This window comes from Solea solea, chromosome 10 (genome assembly GCF_958295425.1).
Source record: "Solea solea chromosome 10, fSolSol10.1, whole genome shotgun sequence".
In the NCBI taxonomy this organism is placed as follows: domain Eukaryota; kingdom Metazoa; phylum Chordata; class Actinopteri; order Pleuronectiformes; family Soleidae; genus Solea; species Solea solea.
This window is the reverse complement of record NC_081143.1, coordinates 16813883-16837839: the sequence shown is the minus strand read 5'-3', so window position 1 is coordinate 16837839 and position 23957 is coordinate 16813883. Positions and strand designations below refer to the sequence as shown.

The 23957-nt window shown below is 39.2% G+C and overlaps 5 protein-coding genes across 6 annotated transcripts; 1 reads left to right on the top strand and 4 right to left on the bottom strand.

The window, feature by feature from the left end:
- Positions 1 to 1253: 1253 nt before the first annotated feature.
- Positions 1254 to 7187, top strand: LOC131467467 (zinc finger protein Gfi-1b-like). The gene is made up of 6 exons (XM_058641402.1): positions 1254 to 1735; positions 3418 to 3708; positions 3858 to 4084; positions 5128 to 5253; positions 5344 to 5509; positions 6908 to 7187. Exons 2-6 carry the CDS (start codon positions 3444 to 3446, stop codon positions 7084 to 7086), a joined length of 963 nt encoding a protein of 320 aa, XP_058497385.1. The 5' UTR covers positions 1254 to 1735; positions 3418 to 3443; the 3' UTR covers positions 7087 to 7187.
- LOC131467468 (lysozyme g-like) lies at positions 6713 to 9092 on the bottom strand. The gene is made up of 5 exons (XM_058641403.1): positions 8965 to 9092; positions 8702 to 8827; positions 7959 to 8173; positions 7720 to 7870; positions 6713 to 7634 (listed from the first exon to the last, which is right to left on the bottom strand). The coding sequence occupies exons 1-5, from the start codon at positions 8972 to 8974 to the stop codon at positions 7495 to 7497; spliced, it is 642 nt and encodes a 213-aa protein (XP_058497386.1). The 5' UTR covers positions 8975 to 9092; the 3' UTR covers positions 6713 to 7494.
- A 2032-nt stretch (positions 9093 to 11124) lies between these two features.
- On the bottom strand, positions 11125 to 13173 carry LOC131467018 (lysozyme g-like). 2 transcript variants are annotated; one of them, XM_058640690.1, is made up of 5 exons: positions 13079 to 13173; positions 12860 to 12970; positions 12459 to 12673; positions 12225 to 12375; positions 11125 to 12139 (listed from the first exon to the last, which is right to left on the bottom strand). In XM_058640690.1, exons 1-5 carry the CDS (start codon positions 13086 to 13088, stop codon positions 12000 to 12002), a joined length of 627 nt encoding a protein of 208 aa, XP_058496673.1. In that variant the 5' UTR covers positions 13089 to 13173; the 3' UTR covers positions 11125 to 11999. The 2 variants fall into 2 exon arrangements, with proteins under 2 accessions (XP_058496673.1, XP_058496674.1); XM_058640691.1 differs by having other exon boundaries at positions 13082 to 13173.
- Positions 13174 to 14053: 880 nt separating this feature from the next.
- Positions 14054 to 18238, bottom strand: LOC131467168 (lysozyme g-like). The gene is made up of 5 exons (XM_058640914.1): positions 18101 to 18238; positions 15460 to 15564; positions 14709 to 14923; positions 14475 to 14625; positions 14054 to 14378 (listed from the first exon to the last, which is right to left on the bottom strand). Exons 1-5 carry the CDS (start codon positions 18102 to 18104, stop codon positions 14242 to 14244), a joined length of 612 nt encoding a protein of 203 aa, XP_058496897.1. The 5' UTR covers positions 18105 to 18238; the 3' UTR covers positions 14054 to 14241.
- Positions 18239 to 20512: 2274 nt separating this feature from the next.
- LOC131467580 (lysozyme g-like) lies at positions 20513 to 22891 on the bottom strand. Its single transcript, XM_058641570.1, has 5 exons — positions 22740 to 22891; positions 21614 to 21691; positions 21133 to 21347; positions 20881 to 21031; positions 20513 to 20797 (listed from the first exon to the last, which is right to left on the bottom strand). Exons 1-5 carry the CDS (start codon positions 22741 to 22743, stop codon positions 20658 to 20660), a joined length of 588 nt encoding a protein of 195 aa, XP_058497553.1. The 5' UTR covers positions 22744 to 22891; the 3' UTR covers positions 20513 to 20657.
- Positions 22892 to 23957: the final 1066 nt, after the last annotated feature.

The following is a 23957-nucleotide window of genomic DNA, read 5'->3' as shown; positions in this document are numbered from 1 at the left end:
GGCCCGCAGGCCACAACTGGGATGAATTTGTGAAAATTCCACATTATGACTAGGATCTCATCATAATGTGAAATATTATATATTTTTCCACTTACAGAGACCTTTAAATGGTTAACTTAGCCATAATACTGTTGAAATTGTACCCCGCCTATTGCCCTATGTTAGCTGAGATTGGCACACACAGGACACCCCCCCCCCCCAACCCTCAGTCTTACTGAGATTCAATAGTGACGTAAAATATGACTTATTGAACTCTTTTTTTTCCCCATTACTATGTTAAAAGTGCTATTTTAAAAAAAAAAATCTGATTGTGAAATTTGGAAAAACGTCCCATTTCAAAGTTCACTTTTCTCACTTTTATGAACAAAAAGAAAAGACAAATGTTCTATTTTGTGACTTCTGCACAATTATCCCTATGCAATGTAAAATTAATCATAAAAAAATGCATTTTTGTAAAGCTTGAGGATGTGACCTATATGCACACACACCCTCATGATGTCCACATAATAATTCTGTATTATTCCCACTGCAATGCACCTGTGGCACAGATCCATGCCACGTGAGCACTAAGGGTTAACATTTCCTTCCTCTTTCTAAACTGCATAAATAACAACCAAAGCCATCGTTTAGGTTAAAGGCAAACCTCTAAAACTAAATCAGTCACCAAGGACGAGGCCTTTACAGCCAAATGTGATGACGGAGTCATGTATAGTTGGAGGAGAGCATGGCTTTCATTGAGTCATTGAAAATCTTGCTTACGTTGTGAATGGAACCTCCAGATACATCCACTCATTTTCCTCTTTAAAGCTTTAGGTTCATGTGTATTGGACATTTCTGCAGAATAGTCATTCTTGAAACAGTCTCCGGATCCTCACAGTGAAATGTCTTCACACTTTCTTTTGCCGAGCCTCTGTCTTATTAAAACCACATGGTTTGGTTGACAACTGTAGAAGGGCGACCTGTTGCACCAGCCAGCTTCTTTTGAGGCCGACCTCAGTCGTCTGTTTTGAAACCCAACTGTGTCGACACGGTGTGTCAACACTTTCTGAGGAATTTTCTGCGCAGTCGTTCGCCCTCTTCCTCTCTCGTTGGCTTCATCGGTAAAGCTGGACATGTATGTATGTATATATATATATATATATATATATATATATATACATATATATGTATGTTTGTGAGGGCTGAAAAAAATACAAACCTCTCTTTGTGAGGACATTTTGACTGGTCTCCACAACTTTAAAGGGCTTTTTCAGGGTTAAGACTTGGTTTTAGGGTTAAAATTAGGTTAATGTAATGTTAATGCACATGTGTGTGTGTATACCTGGTATTCCTCATGTTGTGGGGCCCTTGATCTGTTTACACAGTCACATTATGGGGATTTGTCTTCCTTATGGGGCCAAAAATCAAGTCCCCACAACGTAAATTACTACATTTACATCATGCAGTAATTATGGTTAAGGTTAGAAAAAGTCTCCAGGAAATGAAAGTCAATTTAATGTCCTTCTGAAGTTATGGAAACCAGTGTGTGTGTGTGTGTGTGTGAGGAAACAGTGTGGTTAGAGCATCGGCTCAGAGCTGAAACACTTCCTCGTCCTTCTTCACTCTCATCACCTGCAGGAACAGAGCAGCACTAACACACCAGGCCGGCCTCATGTGTCACTCACAGATGTTATTTTGTGCTATTTAAGTTCATATTCTTGTTGACGGCCATTAAAGAGGGCACTGAAGGGGAAATGTGAGTACTTGCTCATTTATTTCTGAAAACTATCCAGGGACTGTGTTTCTTGATTTACACTGTGTTGTCAGTATTCGTATTCTGAGGCCGATACGAACCCTACAAAAGACAACAAATGTGCCTGACCTGCAGACGACTGTTCAGATGAAATGTATTTTTGAATAATGTGTCATCGCAGAACGTCCCCTCTGTCTGCTGGTCACACAGACATTCAAGTTCTTCTTTTTGTGTCTTTTATTGAAATCCACAAGTGTAAAAACAACACCTCACAGTGAAAACAAAGAGATAAGAAAAGTAAATATAAAATAAACGTGGGAGTTCATAGAGAAACACAAGGCCGACGGATCATTCTTTTTTTTAAAAACCAAACCGCTGACGAACAAAATATATCCCCGTCAACACAGATTTTGTCTCATTTCCAGTGTATGTTTCCTTGAAATAAGGAAATATTCAATTTATTTTTGTTCTTTTGCACCTCTTTTGGTTGGTGTTGTCACTTGAGGTTTTATATTTAAAAAAAAAAAACAAATTAACAAAAGTAAGCACAGATTTGTGTAACTGGGCTTTATTGTTTCTTATTTCCCACACTTCATTAATTACCATCGGTTGTCCTAGAGGACTTTACAGCAGCGTCTTTTATGTAGGTCCTAAATTCCTTATATTTAAAGAAACTTAAACGTGTGATTGTCCCCTCTTTTTTTTTGTCTGTTGAAAATGTTGTCATCTTGTGTCTCAGTGTTGTCAGCTGCACCTTCACCTTCGCTCAAGTGTGAGCCGTGACGCATGAGAGGTGTTGACTTGATATACGTATATGAGTAGCTGCACTGCTGATATTACTGTGTGTGTATCTGTGTCACGTTGTCATGGTTATAATAACGGCTTTATCGGGAATTAATCAGCTTCCATCAAAATGCGGCTGCTTTCACTGACGGTGTGAAGATGATTTGGTCTGAGCTGCTTGTCGACACATTATTATACTCTCCAACAGTGGAATAAACATGTGTTTTGTTTATTTTTCGTGCCTCTAACTAAATGATTTTAAGTCATTTTTGACATTTTCGTTTACTTTTTAATGATTTAAGTTTTTTCTCTATTTTATATGCTCTATGTAAACATTTCTGTTTGAAGTATCTTGTATTGATTTGATCTTTATTCTTTTTATTTACAGATAGATAGATAGATAGATAGATAGATAGATAGATAGATAGATAGATAGATAGATAGATAGATAGATAGATAGATAGATAGATAGATACACAGATTTTGAAAGAATTTGTAGTCTGTACTGTGTCTTTACCTGCTGATTGTTTGCTGGTAGGCATTGTGTATACGTGCATTCACGTATAGATCACGACCAGATTCCTTAGATATCAGTGATATCCCATACCCATGTCTGCTTATATTCTATTTCCATTAAACAAATCAAAATGAAACTTGAGCACAGTAGAAAACTATTTGCCCCTTTCAATCAGCGACACATGAGTAAAATGACAGGTGACCTCAAACAACCCAGCATGACCCCAGAGTCGGTGACAGCCTCAGGCAGAATATAAGAAATAAAATACAACCCCCTAGTGGTTACTTACAGTCGTGTCGCTGTGCTGTGTGAAATGTCTGTGTACGGCTATATTAAAAGCTGTTTTTTTAATTTTAATTCATGCTTATCTTTTTGTGCCCTATAGACAATTACGGTCTTCGTCCCTTCTGAATGATGCCTCGTTCTTTCTTGGTGAAGAGAGGAGGGCTTCACCACCCTCGGCCCGCAGCAGGAAGCCCACGCCCTGGACTGACACCAGTAACCTCCAGCCAGTTAAAAAAAGAGTCAGAGCCCTTGGACTCACCTGTGGAGTACACCACAGCAGAAACATCCCATAATCATGTAGTGTCCGTCACATCATTACAACCGAACCTTCCTGCTACCAGTCCCTCTTACTCGAGTGGACGCCGTCAGTCACAGAGTCACGGATCTTGTGGTGGGTGACAGAGATACAAGAACAAGAAATGTACACGTCAAAGTAAATGTTGCAGAAAATGACAGTGGCAGGTGACCAGCAGAGGGCAGGACGTTGATAAGATTATTTTTGATGTCCACATTTTCTGAACATATTATGTTTCTTCTCAGACTGTAGACCTGCTGATTCCTCTGCTCTACCCTTCAATGAAAATTATTGCTCCCCTGTGGAGAAAATGGACTCTGTTCCTGACACGGCAGCAGCAGCAGCACCACGGTCCAGACCTCATGTGAGCCCCGGATATTCGCACAAATGGGCAGACTTGACTCAGCGTTCTCAGATCCTGAGGGAGACCCGGAGCAGTGCAGCGAGGCAAGAGTGTCCACTCTGCAGCAAAGTACGCCATCCCTTCATTTCAGTGAATTTCTATTTGGCTTGTAGAGACTTTGAAGGACTCAGACAAAGTCCCACTTTATGATTTACTTTTGCAGTATTGCTGCCACACAAAAACAACAGCTGAGGCTCTTTAGAACCGTTTGGATTTGATTTGCGGGTGTGATTTAACCCAAGTGTTGTTGAACAAATTGACATTTTCTGACCTGCGGGTGGTGCCAGAGGCAAAGTTATGGGATCTCGTGACATTGTGAACACACAGTGTGACTTTAAAGGTGAAGTGTGTGAAAGTTTGTGACATCACACTGTAGATTGTAGCACATGAGGAACCCTCCACTGTGTTATGGAACTATGGTGGCCCACGCAGAAAGAATGTCATTCATTTTGGTTTGCATAGGAAGGTTCCATTTCAAATGTGTATATAAAGACGCCTTATGGAATGAAAACCCAAGCAAATTTCATTTTGAAAAGCTATTATACACTATATAAACATATGTATGGGTACTACATTCATTTTCTGCCTATGATATTACACACATTGGACCTTGAGATGTTTCACAGCATCACTGTAATCCTGTAAAGGATTTGCTCATACCTCCTTCATAGCTGCATGTCCTCACCTAAGGAAAATGCAGGATAAGAGGTGATTGTCCTTTTCTCTGATATTAGTCACATTGGCACCGATAAGCACAAAAAAATGTGCTTTTTAAAAGCAAGCTATAAATAATATTATACATTATTTTATATTCTACTTTGATTGGGCTGATTTTTCTTTCACTTATAAAGATTTTAACCCTTGAAATGCCTTTTTTTGTCCTGATGCCACCATGTTTTTAGGTGAAAAAAGGGCAATCATCAGACAAGATGTGGTGTGGACCATAGTTCTTTCTGTAACACCTAAACTCTAACTCTAATATAACTTTTCTGGCAATTTCTAGAGGAACCTTCCATTCTTACCCACTGCTGAAGTTTGCAAGTATCCCTTTTTTTTTCTTTTTCTTTTTTTTTAAATCACTGCTTATCTGTGTTGAACTTTTGTGCTTGCAGATATTTTCTAGTCTGTCCAGTTTGAATGCTCACATATGCAAGAGCCACGGGAGGAGCTCCCCTCCGTCAGTAGCACACATCAAGTCCAGCAGAACAAATGAAGCACAGTCATCGTGCCGGGGCAAGGTGAGCATCTCATTTATTCTTACACTGGGTTATCATGTCATGACTGGATACACGTATGGTGATGTATGACGATGGCGCCTGCTGTTTCAGGAAAGAATGTTTGCCTGCGAGGTGTGCGGAAAAGTGTTCAAGCGCTCGTCCACCCTGACGACCCATCTGCTCATACATTCAGACACGAGGCCGTATCCCTGTCAGTACTGTGGCAAAAGTTTCCATCAGAAGTCTGACATGAAGAAGCACACCTTCATCCACACAGGTGGGTTTATGTGGTTTACCCTCTGCTCATTGACCACAGCTGATGTCCTTTGAATGAAATGACGTTTCATGCTCCATACATTGCAGAGTTAAAGATCCAGTGTGTAATATGTGGGAGGGTTTGAATAAACTGCCCGCGTGTTTGTTTGCGCTCCTGGTCGATTTTCCAGGGCTTCCTTTTGCGATGAATTCAGAACGAGTGCTGTTGTCAACGGACAACAGACCGATAAAAGCCATGGTATCACTTTTTAAAAGGACTGCAGTGAGTCAAAGTTATGATTCATTTTATGTTGCGTATTTAAAAAGAAATAAATAGAACGTTAACAACAAAATCAATCCAATTTTTACTGTACATTTTACTCAGTTGTAGTAGTTGTTGAAAATTGCCTGTAGGTTAAAAAAAAAAAAGGATGTATGACACTCTACATTACACATTCTTATAGCCTCTGTGTATAAGTTGTAATACAGTGATGGGGGGGGGGGGGGTGGAGCAGCCTAAATGCTTTGTGTACTAAGGGTTAACCTATAGAGCTCAGGACGTCACATGACCTATGAGCCTAAGGTGTGGCAAAAATGAACTGTCACGAGTTCACTGCGCACTTGAAATCCACAGAGATCGACCGATATGTCACGTGATAATTCTGAGCTACTGCTCTAAACCTTTCACTCTCAATCATCTCCCACCTGAAAATGAACTAAATAGGTTCAATGTTCTTAAAAATACAACAGATGGTGCTACAGTGATGTTTGTGTATGTGCATGAACACAGTAAAACACCAGCTATAAGAACAGTAGCTTATGAACCACACTCATGCTGCATTTGGAATTGGGGGTGCAGTAACTCTTCCAAACAGTAAAGGTCGCTGTTGTACATATTTTTCATACAGTATGTATGTAAATCACCTTTAATGTGTAGCTATTCTGTCCCCCCCCCCCCCCATAGAGTTTAGTTAGTATTTAATAATAGCAACTTTTGTTTATTATTTTGGCCCAGGTTCACCCTGATTTCTACAGTATTTAATACACGATATATAACATATTGTATAATTATTTTGTAGGTGAACTATTTGCACTGACTTTTCCCTCCTTTTATGTTGGATCTTCAACACCCAACTCTGCAACAGTGTGACTTATTTAGGGTGTTACTAATCATTTCATTTAACCTGCAGTAAAAAAAAAAAAAAAAAGGAGGAAACTCTGCATCTGTGATTACAAAAAACTTTATGTTTTACAACCCATTGCTTTGAGTCTTATTTCATTATGTCATTGACAACAAAATAGGATTTCTGCCATGTACAGTATCATACATAACCGAATTAAATAAGGAAAAACCGAAAATGTATCTGTTTGTACACTCATCTGTTTGATTTCTGTGTGCATTCAAATGATTTCTGTCCAGGAGAGAAGCCCCATGTGTGTCAGATATGTGGGAAGGCATTCAGCCAGAGCTCCAACCTCATCACCCACAGCCGCAAACACAGGGACTGTCGGCCCCACCGCTGCCCTCGCTGCATGTACAGCTTCCAGCACAAAGTGGACCTGCGGCAGCACCAGGAACGCCATTGCACGTACCGCTGACTCGCTTTGGATTTCCTCAGACCTCAAACATCAGCTGTAGACATCAAAACTACTGCTGTTTTAAAAAAAAAAAAAAAAAGGCAAATCCAGAGTACTTCACACAGCAATTTCTTTCACGTTCGGAGTATTGAATCAACTATGTATTTGTTTACTTGTTAATTTAGTTAAATAGCTTTAATTTTGTGGTTGGTATATTAGGAATTCTTTATATTGTATCTCTATATTACAAGCCATCTACTAGAATGAATATTGTGCATCACTGGTACTATGTAAATGATGTAGTAAACAGGGCCACTGTGAATATTATTGTTTTCACATCCATTCTTCACATCAAACCCAAAATACATTTGTCATTTCACACAAAACAGTGAATAATAACAATCATTTTTTTTTTATTTTGTGAAACACTTAACCGCTAAAACCATTGCGTTTGTACCACAGAGCCCTGCTGAGCACATCATTGGAGTAGTCTTTCCCTGTTGTGTTTTCATCCACATCATCAAAAGAATGGACATTTCCATCTCCCATATTGTAGGCTGCGATCGCTCCTGTGGAAACAAACATAATGCAAAAAACACTATCAGCAAAAAGTTGGTTGAAGAAAAGTATGCAAGTTGATACAGAGAAACAAACCTTTCAGCCGGTGCTCCTTGCTCCATCTAGGAAATTTTTTACGGATTCTTCCAATAAAGTAAATCAAGATGTCAGTGGCTTGTCTGAGGTGTTCCTCACTGTCCCATTCACCTCTGGGAATGTGGTTACCTCCCTTTGGATTAACATCAACCTACAATATTGGAGGTGAAATCAAATTATTCCTTGTGTTATTTTATTGTAATATACTGTAAGTGTAAATCAATAGCAGGTGTTGTGACCTGCATCAGTCCCCAGCCGTTATATGCTCCTCTTTTTGAGTCCCAGTCTCCCCAGCCTTTAGAAAGGGTTTTCCCAGCCCTGGACTCTCTGGAGATGATGCCAGCAATAAGGGCTGGATGAATGTCTTTGTCCTCTGCCACACTATAGATCATTGTCCTGTACTTCTCCATCCTTTCTCTGTCAGTCTCTGCCATGGTTTGTGATGCTTTTGAACCTTGTAAAGGACATTTTGATTGTCAGTGCAACGGTCTGTAGATACTCAGACATCAATGAACACAGCTACATGGACACCAATAATCCAGCCAAGTTTATTGGTCATAATTATCTGGATTATGATGACTATATCAGTTGCCAGTAGAATATTCAATTAACATCCCCATTCCAAATCCAAGCAAGCTGAGCCGATAGGAAATGTGACGTCAACAGACTGCCAGCCACTGATTGGTCAGAGAGTGCCGTCACTGGAAGAGTCGTGAGCGCGACGTCCGACACAGGAATCAAACTGAACAATGCCGAACTGTAGATCAGTTAAAAAGACTTAAAAATCCAGAAAACATGCATTAATCTCCGACATTTAGCAAGGTTAGAAGGATCAAAGATAGATACAATATCAAATCAAATCCCCGCATGCAACTTCGAATGAACACTCAGAAGATAGAAGGTCATCTCAGAAGTAACTTCTGTACTGTACTACTGTAAATACTATTTTTTCCAGTCTTAGATGACGTTGCTTAGTGTTTACCATGGTATCTGAGATCGTCCTGCCTCGCGGTTTCCTTTGAAGCCCCGTAAACCGGCACCCTTGTGATGTTTCCATAGGTAGAATAAGGGGGTGAAGAGGAGGAGGAGGAAGATGAGGAGCTCTGTCCTGTGTGTGAGATTATTTTTTCATTACCACATCAAAGCATGAGAACGTCAAGGGACTATGCAGGTAGGTAGCTAGTTCAAAGATGACAAATCCTCAACAAGATCTTTAGTAACCGTGTCAAAATTGCAAGTTCTCACCACCGCCCATTTTCTCTTTTGTCCACGTTTAGCTGTCACCAACAGCAGGACGGTTACACAGCGACACTCTCTGTGATCCACAGGATGTATGTGGTCTCTTGCTTGTCTGCCTTTGCACACAACCCAGTTATATAGTTGGGGGGGGGGGGGGGGAATGATCATGTGACTTACAAGAAGCCACCTCAGGACTGATCTCTACCCATATATGGGAGATACAGTGGACATGTTAATAACTAACTAGACTGTGTGTGTGTGTGAGGAAACAGTGTGATTAGAGCATCTATTCAGAGCTGAAACTCTTCCTCGTCCTTCTTCACTCTCATCACCTCCACATGCAGGTTATAATAGTTTGGGAGTTTTCATTAAATGCTTAGTTTTACTTTAGTTTTCATTAGTTTTGGTGTTAGTTTTTTGTAATATAGATTCAAAAAGGGTCATAATAAGTGTTGTGTCATAAAAACCCAGCAAAAGAGGCCATTTTAAAAATGTATGAGTACAAATGAACAACCATCCCTGACTCAAATAATAACAGTCTACAAGAAAATGTGCATCATAGTGCTGAGGCTGGATGCAGTTAGTGTGAAAGACAAAAATCAAATAGCCATCAGACTAAAGATACACATGAACATAACATAAATAATAATAATGTTTGTGAGTCAGGAGTCTCAGGAGCTCAATCAGCCGTTTCATGCTCCATACATTGCGGAGTTAAAGATCCGGTGTGTAATATGTGGGAGGGTTTGAATAAATTGCCCGCGTGTTTGTTTGCGCTCCTGGTCGATTTTCCAGGGCTTCCTTGTGCGATGAATTCACCGCGAACCAATCAGAACAAGTGCTGGTGTCAATGGACAACAGACCGATAAAAGCCATGGTATCACTTTTTAAAAGGACTGCAGTGACTCAAAGTTATGATTCATTTTATGTTGCGTATTTAAAAGAAAAATAAATAAATAAATAGAACGTTAACCACAAATTCAATCCAATTTTTACTGTACATTTTACTCAGTTGTAGTAGTTGTTGAAAATTGCCTGTAGGTTGAAAAAAAAAAAAGGATGTATGACACTCTACATTGCACATTTTTATAGCCTCTGTGTATAAGTTGTAATACAGTGATGGGGGGGGGGGGTGGAGCAGCCTAAATGCTCTGTGTACTAAGGGTTAACCTATAGAGCTCAGGACGTCACATGACCTATGAGCCTAAGGTGTGGCAAAAATGAACAGTGCTGGATTTAACCTGTCACGAGTTCACTGCGCACTTGAAATCCACAGAGATCGACCGATATGTCACGTGATAATTCTGAGCTACTGCTCTAAACCTTTCACTCTCAATCATCTCCAACCTGAAAATGAACTAAATAGGTTCAATGTTCTTAAAAATACAACAGATGGTGCTACAGTGATGTTTGTGTATGTGCATGAACACAGTAAAACACCAGCTATAAGAACAGTAGCTTATGAACCACACTCATGCTGCATTTGGAATTGGAGGTGCAGTAACTCTTCCGAACAGTAAAGGTCGCTGTTGTACATATTTTTCATACAGTATGTATGTAAATCACCTTTAATGTGTAGCTATTCTGTCTCCCCCCATAGAGTTTAGTTAGTATTTAATAATAGCAACTTTTGTTTATTATTTTGGCCCAGGTTCACCCTGATTTCTACAGTATTTAATACACAATATATAACATATTGTATAATTATTTTGTAGGTGAACTATTTGCACTGACTTTTCCCTCCTTTTATGTTGGATCTTCAACACCCAACTCTGCAACAGTGTGACTTATTTAGGGTGTTACTAATCATTTCATTTAACCTGCAGTAAAAAAAAAAGAAAAAAAGGAGGAAACTCTGCATCTGTGATTACAAAAAACGTTATGTTTCGGAAAAACCGAAAATGCATCTGTTTGTACACTCATCTGTTTGATTTCTGTGTGTATTCAAATGATTTCTGTCCAGGAGAGAAGCCCCATGTGTGTCAGATATGTGGGAAGGCATTCAGCCAGAGCTCCAACCTCATCACCCACAGTCGCAAACACAGGGATTTCCTCAGACCTCAAACATCAGCTGTAGACATCAAAACTACTGCTGTTTTTCAAAAAAAAAAAAAAAGGCAAATCCAGAGTACTTCACACAGCAATTTCTTTCACGTTCGGATTATTGAATCAACTATGTATTTGTCAGTCATCAGTCAGTCATCATCTACCGCTTTATCCTCCGCCAGAGGGTCGCGGGGGGTGCTGTGCCAATCTCAGCTACATCGGGCGATAGGCGGGGTACACCCTGGACAGTTCGCCAGTCCATCGCAGGGCCACACACAGATAGAGACAAACAACCATCCACTCTCACACTCACTCCTATGGTCAATTTAGAGTGTCCAATTTACCTAATCCCCACATTGCATGTTTTTGGACTGTGGGAGGAAGCCGGAGAACCCGGAGAGAACCCACGCACACACGGGGAGAACATGCAAACTCCATGCAGAAAGGCCCTTGTTCCAACCAGGGCTCGAACCCGGGTCTTCTCGCTGCAAGGCGAGAGTGCTAACCACTATACCACCGTGTGGCCCTATTTTCATCGTACAATACATAATTTCATCATACTAATCTTTTTTTTTTTGTATGTTTTTTTTTCTTTCTTTTTTTTTCTTTTTCTTATGACATTTCGACAAAAACATGTTTCAGCATCAGGTAGCACTCAGAGATGTTGTCTAGCTCTAGACAGTCAATCAGACTCCATGTATGTCTGTACATGTGTCCATAATATTCCGTCGTGAGTGACAGTCTCGACATGTTGCCTGGCATGTTACAACGTCCCAAAAGTCCCAAAGTGATCCAATCAATAGAGGTCAATTCATCAGGTTAACTATTAACTTGGATGGTGTGAGAGCCCGTTTCATTTTTTTGGGGGGGGGGGGGGTTTCCTTTTTTTTCCCTATTGTTTTCACATCCATTAGACACATCAAACCCAAAATACATTTGTCATTTCACACAAAACAGTGAATAATAACAATCATTTTTTGAATTTTGTGAAACACTTAACTGCTAAAACCATTGCATTTGTACCACAGAGCCCTGCTGAGCACATCATTGGAGTAGTCTTTCCCTGTTGTGTTTTCATCCACATCTTCAAAAGAATGGACATTTCCATCTCCCATATTGTAGGCTGCGATCGCTCCTGTGGAAACAAACATAATGCAAAAAACACTATCAGCAAAAAGTTGGTTGAAGAAAAGTATGCAAGTTGATACAGAGAAACAAACCTTTCAGCTGGTGCTCCTTGCTCCATCTAGGAAATTTATTACGGATTATTCTAATAAAGGAAATCAAGATGCCAGTGGCTTGTCTGAGGTGTTCCTCACTGTCCCATTCACCTATAGCAGTGTGGTCACCTCCATTTGGATTAACATCAACCTACAATATTGGAGGTGAAAACAAATTATTCCTTGTGTTATTTTATTGAAATATAAGTGTAAATCAATAGCAGGTGTTGTGACCTGCATCAGTCCCCAGCAGTTATATTCTCCTCTTTTTGAGTCCCAGTCTCCCCAGCCTTTAGAAAGGGTTTTCCCAGCCCTGGACTCTCTGGAGATGATGCCAGCAATAAGGGCTGGATGAATGTCTTTGTCCTCTGCCACACTATAGATTATTGTTCTGTACTTCTCCATCCTTTCTCTGTCAGTCTCTGCCATGGTTTGTGATGCTTTTGGACCTTGTAAAGGACATTTTGATTGTCAGTGCAAAGGTCTGTAGATACTCAGAAATCAATGATCAGGATCAAAGATAGATACAATATCAAATGAACACTAAGAAGATAGAAGGTCATCTCAGAAGTAACTTCTGTACTGTACTACTGTAAATACTATTTTTTCCAGTCTTGACGTTGCTTAGTGTTTACCATGGCATCTGATTTTGTCCTGCCTCGCGGTTTCCTTTGAAGCCCCGTAAACCGGCACCATTGCGATGTTTCCATAGGTAGAATAAGGGGGTGAAGATGAGGAGCTCTGTCCTGTGTGTGAGATTATTTTTTCATTACCACATCAGAACGTCAAGGGACTATGCAGGTAGGTAGCTAGTTCAAAGATGACAAATCCTCAACAAGATATTTAGTTCTCACCACCTTCCATTTTCTCTTTTGTCCATGTGTAGCTGTCACCAACAGCAGGACGTTTACACAGCGACACTCTCTGTGATCCACAGGATGTATGTGGTCTCTTGCTTGTCTACCTTTGCACACAACCCAGTTATATAGTTGGGGAATACAGAGGGGGGGGGGGGTGGCGGGGGTGATCATGTGACTTACAAGAAGCCACCTCTGGACTGATCTCTACACATATATGGGAGATACAGTGGACATGTTAATAACTAACTAGACTGTGTGTGTGTGTGTGTGTGTGTGTGTGTGTGAGGAAACAGTGTGATTAGGAGCAAATTTAAAAAAAAAAAACAATAAACCCAATGAAAGACTAAACGTTTGATTCACTTAGATGAACTAGCTCGACCCAATTAACCACATAACAAATGTTATGTTTAACTTTCACTGCCTTATGTCCCACATTGTAAACAAAAACAAATTGAAAACATTTTATTATTCATGAAAATACAACTCAAAATGATTATGTATGAAATGAATTTACAAGACAAATTCAGTTTCACTTAGTTATCGTTTTTTTAAACTCTAGTTTTTATTTAACAAAAATGTTTTTTCAGTGCTAGTTTTCATTAACTATAATAACCTTGGTGTGTAAATGTGCATTTGATCCCACTTTAGGACTTTTTTCTGACATAAACACTGACCTTGTAAGGACCAGTCGTCAACCATGAAGACCAAAATCTGGTCATAATGAGGGAGAACCTTATTTCTGGGCTACGGTTTGAATTGTGGTTACGGACAACACTTTGATTAGACTGAACAAATGAACTGAAGTCAATGCAGTGTCCTAAGAAAAAAATAGCTGCACGCACCTATGTGTGTATAGTTTCTTTTGACACTGTACATTTTGTCCAGGTTCATAGTTCAGAATAAAATGTGAATGTGGAGTGTTGTGTGCTTCAGTACAAAAATTCTCATCAATCATTCCAGTTCTCTGGCTTTGCACTCTTTTTTATTAGGCTTGACTTGACACACAAGATACACATCACAGCACTATTTATAATTTGCTGGACACATTTGCATGTTCTACAACTTCAAATATAGCAGGTCTTCATACATGTCGTTCTTGATTTGCAGATACCTTTGGTGGAATGAAGGATAAAATATGTTTTTTTTTTACAATTGCTTCAGTTGAAGCCATTGTCAATGTACCACTGAGCTCTGGCAACAACATCATTGGAGTAGTCTCCACCTGTTGTTTTTTCATCCACTTTATTATAGGAGTGGACATTTCCAGGCCCCATATTGTAGGCTGCGATCCCTCCTGTAAAAACAAACATAATGAAAACACTATCAGCAAAAAGTCTTTGACGGAGAAGAGATTGAAGAAAAGTGCTTGAATTCATAGAGAGAAACAAACCTTTAAGCTTTTGCTCCGTGCACCATCCAGGAAATTTATTACGGATTGTTTGAATATGGCCGATCAAGATGTCAGTGGCTTGTTCGAGGTGTTCCTCACTGTCCCATTCACCTCTGGGAATGTGGTTACCTCCCTTTGGATTAACATCAACCTACAGTATTGGAGGTAAAATCAAATTATTCCTTGTGTTATTTTATTGAAATATAAGTGTAAATCAGCAGTAGGTGTTGTGACCTGCATCAGTCCAAAGCCGTTATATGCTCTTCTGTATGAGTCCCAGTCTCCCCCGCCGTTATTAAGAGTATGCCCAGCCCTGGACTCTCTGGAGATGATGCCAGCAATAAGGGCTGGATGAATGTCTTTTTCCTTTGCCACACTATAGATTATTGTCCTGTAGTTCTCCATCCTTTTTCTGTCAGTCTTTGCCATGGTTTGTGATGCTCTTACACCTTGTAAAGGAAATTTTGATTGTCAGTGCATCAAAGGTCTGCAGATACTCAGAAATCAACAAATACAGCTACATGGACACCAATAATCTAACCATTGACCTGATTCTAAAATTCTAAAGTGTATTGGTCATAATTATCTGGATTAGGATGACTATATCAGATGCCAGTAGAATATTCAATTAACATTCCCATTTATATGTTACAGAGCATACTGTGATAATGGTCATTGAACTAGACAGACACACTGGGAAAAAACTGGAAAATTAATAATGGTTTTGGGGGCATCTTACGACTCTTCATGTGTGTATTCATATATATATATATATATACTACATATATACATATATAAATATATACAAACACACACACACACATATATATACATACATATACACACATACATATATATATATATATATACAGACATACATACATATATATATATATATAAAATATGGCTAAAATCAGTTTGGGCTCTGCTTGCAGATACGAAATGTGACGACTGCCAGTCTTAGATGATGTTTCTTAGTGTTTACCATGGTATCCGAGTTTGTCCTGATTCGCGGTTTCCTTTGAAGCCCCGTTTGTCGACACCTTTGCGATGTCTCCATATGTAGAATAAGGGGATGAAAAGAAGATACCTGTGTATGAGATTATTTTTCATTAACACATCTACAAAGCATGGTGACTATGCATGTTTTATTGACCTTTATTGGAAGCAATTTCAAGACAGACTTCCATTCCTTCAATTTTTAAAAAAATTGAAGGGATGAGGGATTGAGGGATTGAGGGAAAATCTAAGCTTTTCAAGTCTAATGTACAGCAGCAGCTCTTTCACCCACCTACTGTGAGATGGAGGATGAGGGTGTTTCCAGTTGAGGAGTACGAGTAGAACAGTCTGCATGACTTTAGAGGTAATAGGCTGCAGGGAGGCCTCAGGAGTAATAGTAGTATTATATGCTGTGCATATAAGAGTTTTGAAAATTATGTACCAGAATGTGGGAAGTCTATAGGACAGAACCAAAACATATGTGAATGGCACCTATTAAATGAGTCACTCACATTGGGGTAAATCCAATAGCCTCAAATGTGTGTAGTGAGCTTTGTGCACAACTTTACACTATAGGAGGCTGTGTCTTGCACAAATTGAAGAGGAGTGAACCAACCGTAAAACTTGTTGCCAATAATCATCAGGCAGCATGAATCCCAATTCTTGCTCCCAAGAACCCCTGGGACCAGTAAATGGGCTGTCAATAGTAGAACGGATAAGGCTGTAAATGCAAGAAGTTATCCGCCTTTGTTCAGGATCAAAAGTCAATAAAGGGTCGACTATCGTTTCCGGGGGACGACTAGGAAATGTGGGCTTCTGATTCCAAATAAAATGTCTTATCTGAAAGACACGAAATAGGTTAGGAATTCTGTAATTTAAATTTCATTGAGACCTCAGAAATGTTCCTTAAACCTCCTTAAATTCAGTTAAACCCTAAAGGTTAAATCCATGCATGAGGGCAAAAATAGGTGATTGTCCACAAGGTCTGAGGTCCTCTGAAGGCCCAGGCCTTTCCTAATTTGAATCCAAATTCCAACATAGTTCATTACTAATGTGTTTGAGGTAAAGTTGGAGACAGTCAAAGGGACTTGAGAGCAAACCAGGGAGTGGAGAGCGACCTTAGAGGATGAAAGTTCCATATCTACCCATACGGGGCGCATGTCATCTGTTGTGTTATTAATCCAGTATAAAAGTTTTTGAATATTACAGGACCATATAGTGTAAGAAATTGGCCAATGCCAAGCCACCAAAAGCCTTGGGGAGCTGCATCAATGATCTTTTGATGCATGGATGTTTTTTGCCCCAAAGGAAGGAACTTATTAATTGATCGATTGATCTGAAAAACGACTTCTTAATAAGAATAGGGAAAAGAGGTATAGAAAGTTGGGCAAAACATGCATTTTAATGCATGGTTTTTTTTTGGCATCCCATGTAGAATTATAAATCGACATTCAAGGGTCTTCAATGGAGTTTGATAATTCGATCAGAACACTCTTGTGTATTAGGACAGCCGCACTGCTTGCCCTCACTGGGAATTTAGAGTGAAATACTTCCACTAGCCAAGGTCGCTTGATACAGTTGACCTCTGAGGAGCTGAGGTGAGTTTCTTGTAAAAAGAAAATATCAGCCCTGAATTGATTTAAATGAGCCATTACCTTATTACTTTTAATGGGCTGGTTAGCGCCTTTCAGGCTCCAAGAGATAAAGCGAAGATTCTTACCCTGAGTCGTCATACTAAAAAAGAGTCACAAGGCGCAATACTTCTACCAAACCTGACGTTATTCCTGAGCCAAAGGGGGAAAAAGGAACATCAAAGCATCCCTCTACAACTCTCCCACCCCCTTCCCCATATAGTACAGTATATGGCATATACAAACTAAACACATCTACAACTTCAATCCCAACAGGATAAAATGTTCTACTTCCTTAATCTTCTCTTGTTCAAGAGGTCATTTGGTTGAACAATGACACAACATACACCACTCTTAACAACATCAGACTACGAAAAAGTGATCAAAATGAATAAGTAAATACATAAAAAAGGAATATCACTTTTCAAAGTTAGCCATGGTAAACAGGCCATCAGTGTGCCTCATTATTTAGCACAAATAAAGGAACCATCACACCTTATAGACTCTATACAGTAGGATATTTGGCACAGAGAAAAAATAGCTCAAATAAATAAATAAAAGGCAATCAGAGATGGCAGACTTCACCCCATTCACACAACAAGCCTCTGGTGCCCTGTTGGTCATGTAGACAAGAGCAATATGCACAGACAGACACACACACAGAGCCGCCAAAAACAATACTTCACTCTAAAGAAATAAACTCTCTACTAAAGCAACTCCTGGAATAAGATAGATATGAGTGCACCAGAGGCACATTAGCCTAATCGAGGTCTCCTTGAAGCTAAATTAACAGCGACATAATCCAAACAGAGAACACATGCTGTAACATAACATATGATATCATCACTTTAAAATTAGAGGTAAATGAAGCCCCCAACGTAACAAGGCACAATACAAGAAGTATATGTACATCACCCCTGAAGCAGGACTGGAGTAAAGTAAACACAAAAGATGACAAATCTTAAACAAGATCTTTAGTAACTGTGTCAAAATTACCCATTGTCTCTGTTGTCCACGTAAAGCTATCACCAACTGAAGGAGGTTTACACACTGACGCTCTCTGTGCTCCACTGGAGATGTGTGATCACTCATATATCTGCCCCTGCAAAATAGTTGGGGAATACAGAGAGGGAGGGGGAAATGGTCATGTGACTTACAAGAAACTACTTATGTACTGATCTCAACAGCTTTTTTTTAATTTAAATTAGTTTTTGCAGCGGGTTTGCCAGTTTTTATTTTTTTTGTAAATGCTTACATTTAGTTTAGTTTTCATTACATTTAGTTTTTTTTTTGTTTGTTTGTTTGTTTTTTGAATATGGAGTATTTGCCAGGTGCATGATACAACCTTTCAAAATAGCTGGCAGAGAAAAACTAAATACACTTCATATGAACTCAAAATGATTATGTATGAAATAAATTTAGCTATAAAGACAAATTCAGTTTCAGTTAGTTATCGTTTTTTAAACTCTAGTTTTTATTTTTATTTCAGTTCTTGTTATTTTGTTAGTTTTCTGACATAAACACTGACCTTGTAAGGACCAGTAGTCCCTATGAAGACCAAAAGGGAGAACCTTATTTCTGAGTAGGGCTATGGTTTGAATCGTGGTTAGGTTAAGACAACACTTTGATTAGACTGAACAAATGAACTGAAGTCAATGCAGTGTCCTAAGAAAAAATAGCTGCACAAACCTGTGTGTGAGTGTGTGAGCTAAAAACTATTTTCTAAATCAACTTTGGTGCAGGAGAGGGAAAGGTTAACACACTTCATTTTGTGAGGAAAAATAATTTGCAAAATGTTGTGTAACAGCATGAAAAAAGCAGCTAAAAGATACGTGAGATATTTTAGGGCAATAATATAAGCAGGCATAATGTGGGAAGATTTTATGAGGAGTGCTTCTTACCACGCTCAACTGTCCCTTTAGTCTTTCCTTTTCATTCTTGTTATTTCATGACATTTCAAGAGGTGGACCTCATGTGGCACAAACCATAAATACGACTGCAAAACTTTCATCTTTTTATTGGGTACAGCCATATAATATTTGGGATATCGTCACATCACATCAAGTCACTTATCCCTGCAGATCAGGGTCAAATAGGGTGTGAAAATACATCTTCCATTATTTCTGTATGTAATATGTGTATTTCACTGCATCAGAAAGTAACGCTTCCATCAAGCAGGTTAACAAGGTTAACAAAACACCATTTTTTATAAGGGCAAAAACAGAAGCAAACGTGAAACAAGACGATACAGTGTGGGACCTGTACTGGTCATGAGAGATTTTATGAGTGTACAAACTCACACACATATACAGTATAGTGTATGAATCAAAGGGCATTTTACCCTATACATCATGTGAGTTTATCTTATCTTTTGCTGCAAACAGTCCCAGCCATTTATATAGTCTATACTTGGTCCACATACTTCAATAAAGCAACTTCCTTCAAACTTCAAAACGTTCAGCAGAATAAGGACATTTTGCTTGCATTTTTCGAATCAGAAAATTTCATAATTTCCAAAATCCAAAATTCCAAAAAAAAAATTTGCATGTTTTTCCTATAATAAGGAATTTAAAACATTACGAGTTCTGCATATTTCATTGTAGAATTCAAGTTTTTTTCTCATTCAAATGAACTAAAATGCCCTTCAGACACACTCCCTTTCTACTACTTACGGGTTCCATATACTTCAACATACAGACAGTTACAGTTGAAATTTTTCATGGAATTTTCAGCCTATTCCAGTATTTTTACATTGGTGTGTATTGTGAGGAAGTTTCACTTGTTGAGTGGATTGCCACCACACGCCGGATTGGAGATTACAATCCCACTGCAATTTCTTTGCCTTCTTAAATTGTGTTTGTCAGGATTCAGTTGGTGGAAAAACTCAATGTCCAGGACACGTAACACACAGTAGAAGCATTTTAAGTAGTCACTCTCAGCCAGCAGCACAAAGGAAGAAAAGCACAGTGGGGTCAAGATGACACACACACAGTAAGACATAAGGAAAGTGAAACCATGGCATACCAGAACTGGCTGAATTTATTATGGATAATGAGCCCCCACCCTGTCTGCGTCCTCTTATCATAAACAAGCAAAGCTTTTTGTTTCTGCTTTGACTTCCTGTCACACCCAACACATCCTGTTATAAACACCACAAAGGGAAACCCCTGCTGAGAATGACTTTATAACTTTACATGCAGGTTGAATCATTCATTGTCAGCATGTGAGGAAAAGTAGCTCAGGCTAAACTCCTTTTGTTAAATTACTTTAAAACATTCAATCTGTGTTCGGAGTAGTTGTTAGAACACTGATGTTGATCCAGAACAAGATTCTCATTAATCAAAGTTCTCTTGCTTTGCAATTGTTTTTTTATTGGTGTTATTGTTCAACAACTTCAGACATCGCAGGTCCCATAATACACACAACAATCGTTATGTTTTTATTTAGCACATTTTCTGATACAAGACACGTAAAGCAAATCATCCATCATTTGCAGATACTTTTGGTGGAATGAAGGAACTCCAACACACATGTAACAATTTTTACAATAGATTCAGCTGTTGTAGCCATTGTTTTTGTACCACTGAGCTCTGGCAACAACATCATTGGAGTAGTCTTTCCCTGTTGTTTTTTCATCCACGTTATCATAGGAGTGGACATTTCCATCCCCCATGTTGTAGGCTGCAATCGCTCCTGTAGAGACAAATATGTCATTGAGGACAAACATAAAACAGAATGTAGAGAAAATGCACAGGTCGCCTCAAAGTTAAACAAACCTTTCAGCTGCTGCTCTCTGCTCCAGCCTGAAAATTTATTACGGATTCGGCCAATGAAATAAACCAAGATCTCAGCGCCTTGGCAGAGGTGTTCCTCGCTGTCCCATTCACCGCGAGCAGTGTGTCCACCTCCATTTGGATTGACATCAACCTATAGAAATGTGAATGCAACTAGATTAAATTCATGTTACTGAATTGTAATTTAAGGCTATACCAAGAGATTGTGAGTGAAATGAAAGTTTCTGTTATAACCTGCATCAGTCCCCAGGCGTTATACGCCCCTCTGCTTGGACTCCAGTCTCCCCAGCCATTATGTAGAACATTGCCGGCCCTGGACTCTCTGGAGATGATGCCAGCAATGAGAGCAGACTCTATCCCATATTTACGTCCCACATTTTCAATTTTTGTCTTGTACTTCCTCATTCTCTCACTGTCAGTCTTCGCCATGGTGCGTGATGCATCCACCCCTTATCGAGGAGAACAGGGAACTCTTATTTCCTTGATTTACTTATCAGTTATTGCATCAGATAGTTCATTGCTATGTCATTATCACAAGAACAAGATTTCTTTGCAAACACCTGGTGTAAATAACAGAACAAAGCAAAATGAAAGACATAACATAGGAGTAAGAGAAATGATATCAATTGCAAATGTCTTTTCATTAAATATATCTTTAGCAGGTAAAATGCTGGCAGCATCTATCATTTACTCTGTTTCTCCTTGTAGTGTGTACCTTGGCATCCCAACTTGTCCTGCTGAGCAGTTTGCCATGACGCTCCAGAGGCTGTAATATCCACGATGCTTCCATAACCTGCAAATGTTCAGTCTTATTAGATTGTTGTTGTTTTTCCCTCCATGCATGTGTACACACTGACAGTTGCACAAGTAGCTGCAGTTTTTAAATAATGCACACTTTCCAAAATGGAGTGATGAAAGGCCTGGTTGTAAGTGTGTACCACGAGCATGTGCATTGAAGGAAAAGTTATATGTCATCAGTAAAACAAAAGCGAATCGGGAAGAATTGGTGACGTAACCGGAAAGCGTAGTCTACCTCCTGCCATAATTAGAAGAAGAAGAAGAAGACTAACCAGTGGGGTACAGTCATGGATGTATTATAAGAACTGAATAAGAATACAAATACTCACCCATTGACCACAATAGTAAAAGAGACACCTCTAAAACTGTCCACGGGACACCTCGGGACATGGACACGGGCATGTATAGATCTTTATATTGTATATTTTTAATTCATGGAGTTTCACATTTGTAAAACCTTCCTAAAGGCCATAAAAAGCCCAGAAAAATCTTATTCCCATAGTGACGTCACAGCGGTGTACGAGCACAGCAAAGCGCGGTCATGTGGCGTCTCGAGAATAATAATATTAAAGTATTACGACAAAACAGGTTTAAGTTATTTCTTCGTCGCTCATTAAGATTGATTTTCAAACTTATTACCGATGTATTCACGAGCTGCTGTGTGGATTCACACTGACATCGTGAACGCGGGGCAGATGACGGTGTGGACTGTGGAGCTGTGACCGTGTGACGCACTGAGACCTGCGCTCACTTCACCGCTGATGTCCCATCGTCGCTGTCGGTTCATAAAGTTACTGATAAATGTGATGAAAACAGGACTTCTCATTTCGCAGCGCTTGACTTCCGGGTCGACCGAACACTGCGTAGGGTCCAGTCCCTGGAGTGGGACACGCTGACAGTTGCACATTCACACAAACACGTCGAAGCTCTTTCACTCAAAGTAGCTGCCGTTTTTAAATAATGCACATTTTCCACAATGGACTGATGAACTAGCACGTGCATAGAAGGTAGAGTTATATATGATCAGTAAAACAATAACTCACTCATTTTTCTGTTTTCTTAAGGTGGTGGTTTTCTTGAAAGTGGAGAGTGGGAACTTCTGGACACAGATGCCGTCAAGTCAGTGGGTGCGCGACTGCAGATGCAGGTCAGCTGTTAGTATTTATGTATGTGTGTGGATACTTTCACTTTCACTGGCGCGCATACTGACAGCTGTTCTCTTTTTCGCCTGTAGGTTTTTTTTTTTGTTTTTTTTAGCTCATTGGTTAAATGTGTGTGTGTGTGTCTGTGTGTCATCCCTGCAGATCATGGTCGAATAGGTGTGAAAATACATCTTGTATTATTTCTAGTGTATTTCACTGCATCAGAAAGTAACGTTTCCATCAAGCAGGTTAACAAGGACCATTTTCTATTAGGAAAAAAAACAGAAGCAAAAGGGAACAGGGTGTAACCTGTATTGGCTATGAGAGATTTTATGAGTGTACAAACTCACACACATATACAGTATATAGGGTATGAATCAAAGGGCATTTTACCCATAAATCATATGACTTTATCTTATCTTTTGCTGCAAACAGCCCCAGTCATCAGAATACTTTTATACTTATGACATTTTGCTTGTATTTTTCGAATCGGAATATTCATTTAATCATTTAATCAACTATTTTTTGCACGTTTTCGTATAATATGAATTCAAAACATTACTAGTTCTGCATACTTGGTTGTAGAATTCAAGTTTTTTCTCATTCACTTGAACTGAAATGCCCTTCAGACACAGTCATTTTCTGCTACTTACAGGTTCCATACAGACAGTTACAATTCCAATTTTTAATGGATTTGCAGCTTGTTCCAGTGTTTTTACATTGGTGTGTGTATTGTGTTAGAAGTTTCACTTGTGGAAGTTTCACTTGTTGAGTGGATGACAACACACGCCAGAGTGGAGATTACACTCCCACTGCAATTGCTTTGCCTTCTTAAAGGAATACTTCACTGATATGCGTTTAGCTTTGTATTACTAGAATAGGGGTAGTATTTTCTGCTCTTTAAATCACAGTGCAATATTAACGTGCATCTTTTAATATACGATTTCTGATTGATTTGATTGTGTGCTTGGAACACTCTTAGTCTTTGTACTCCATCTTTACACCATTAAAATCTAAATGCCCTCTGAAGCAAAGAGTCTTACTGTAAGATCACTTGTGCCTCACGTGTGAGAGTGACCAGGCAAATCCATTTATTTAAAATTTTATTCATATTCAATT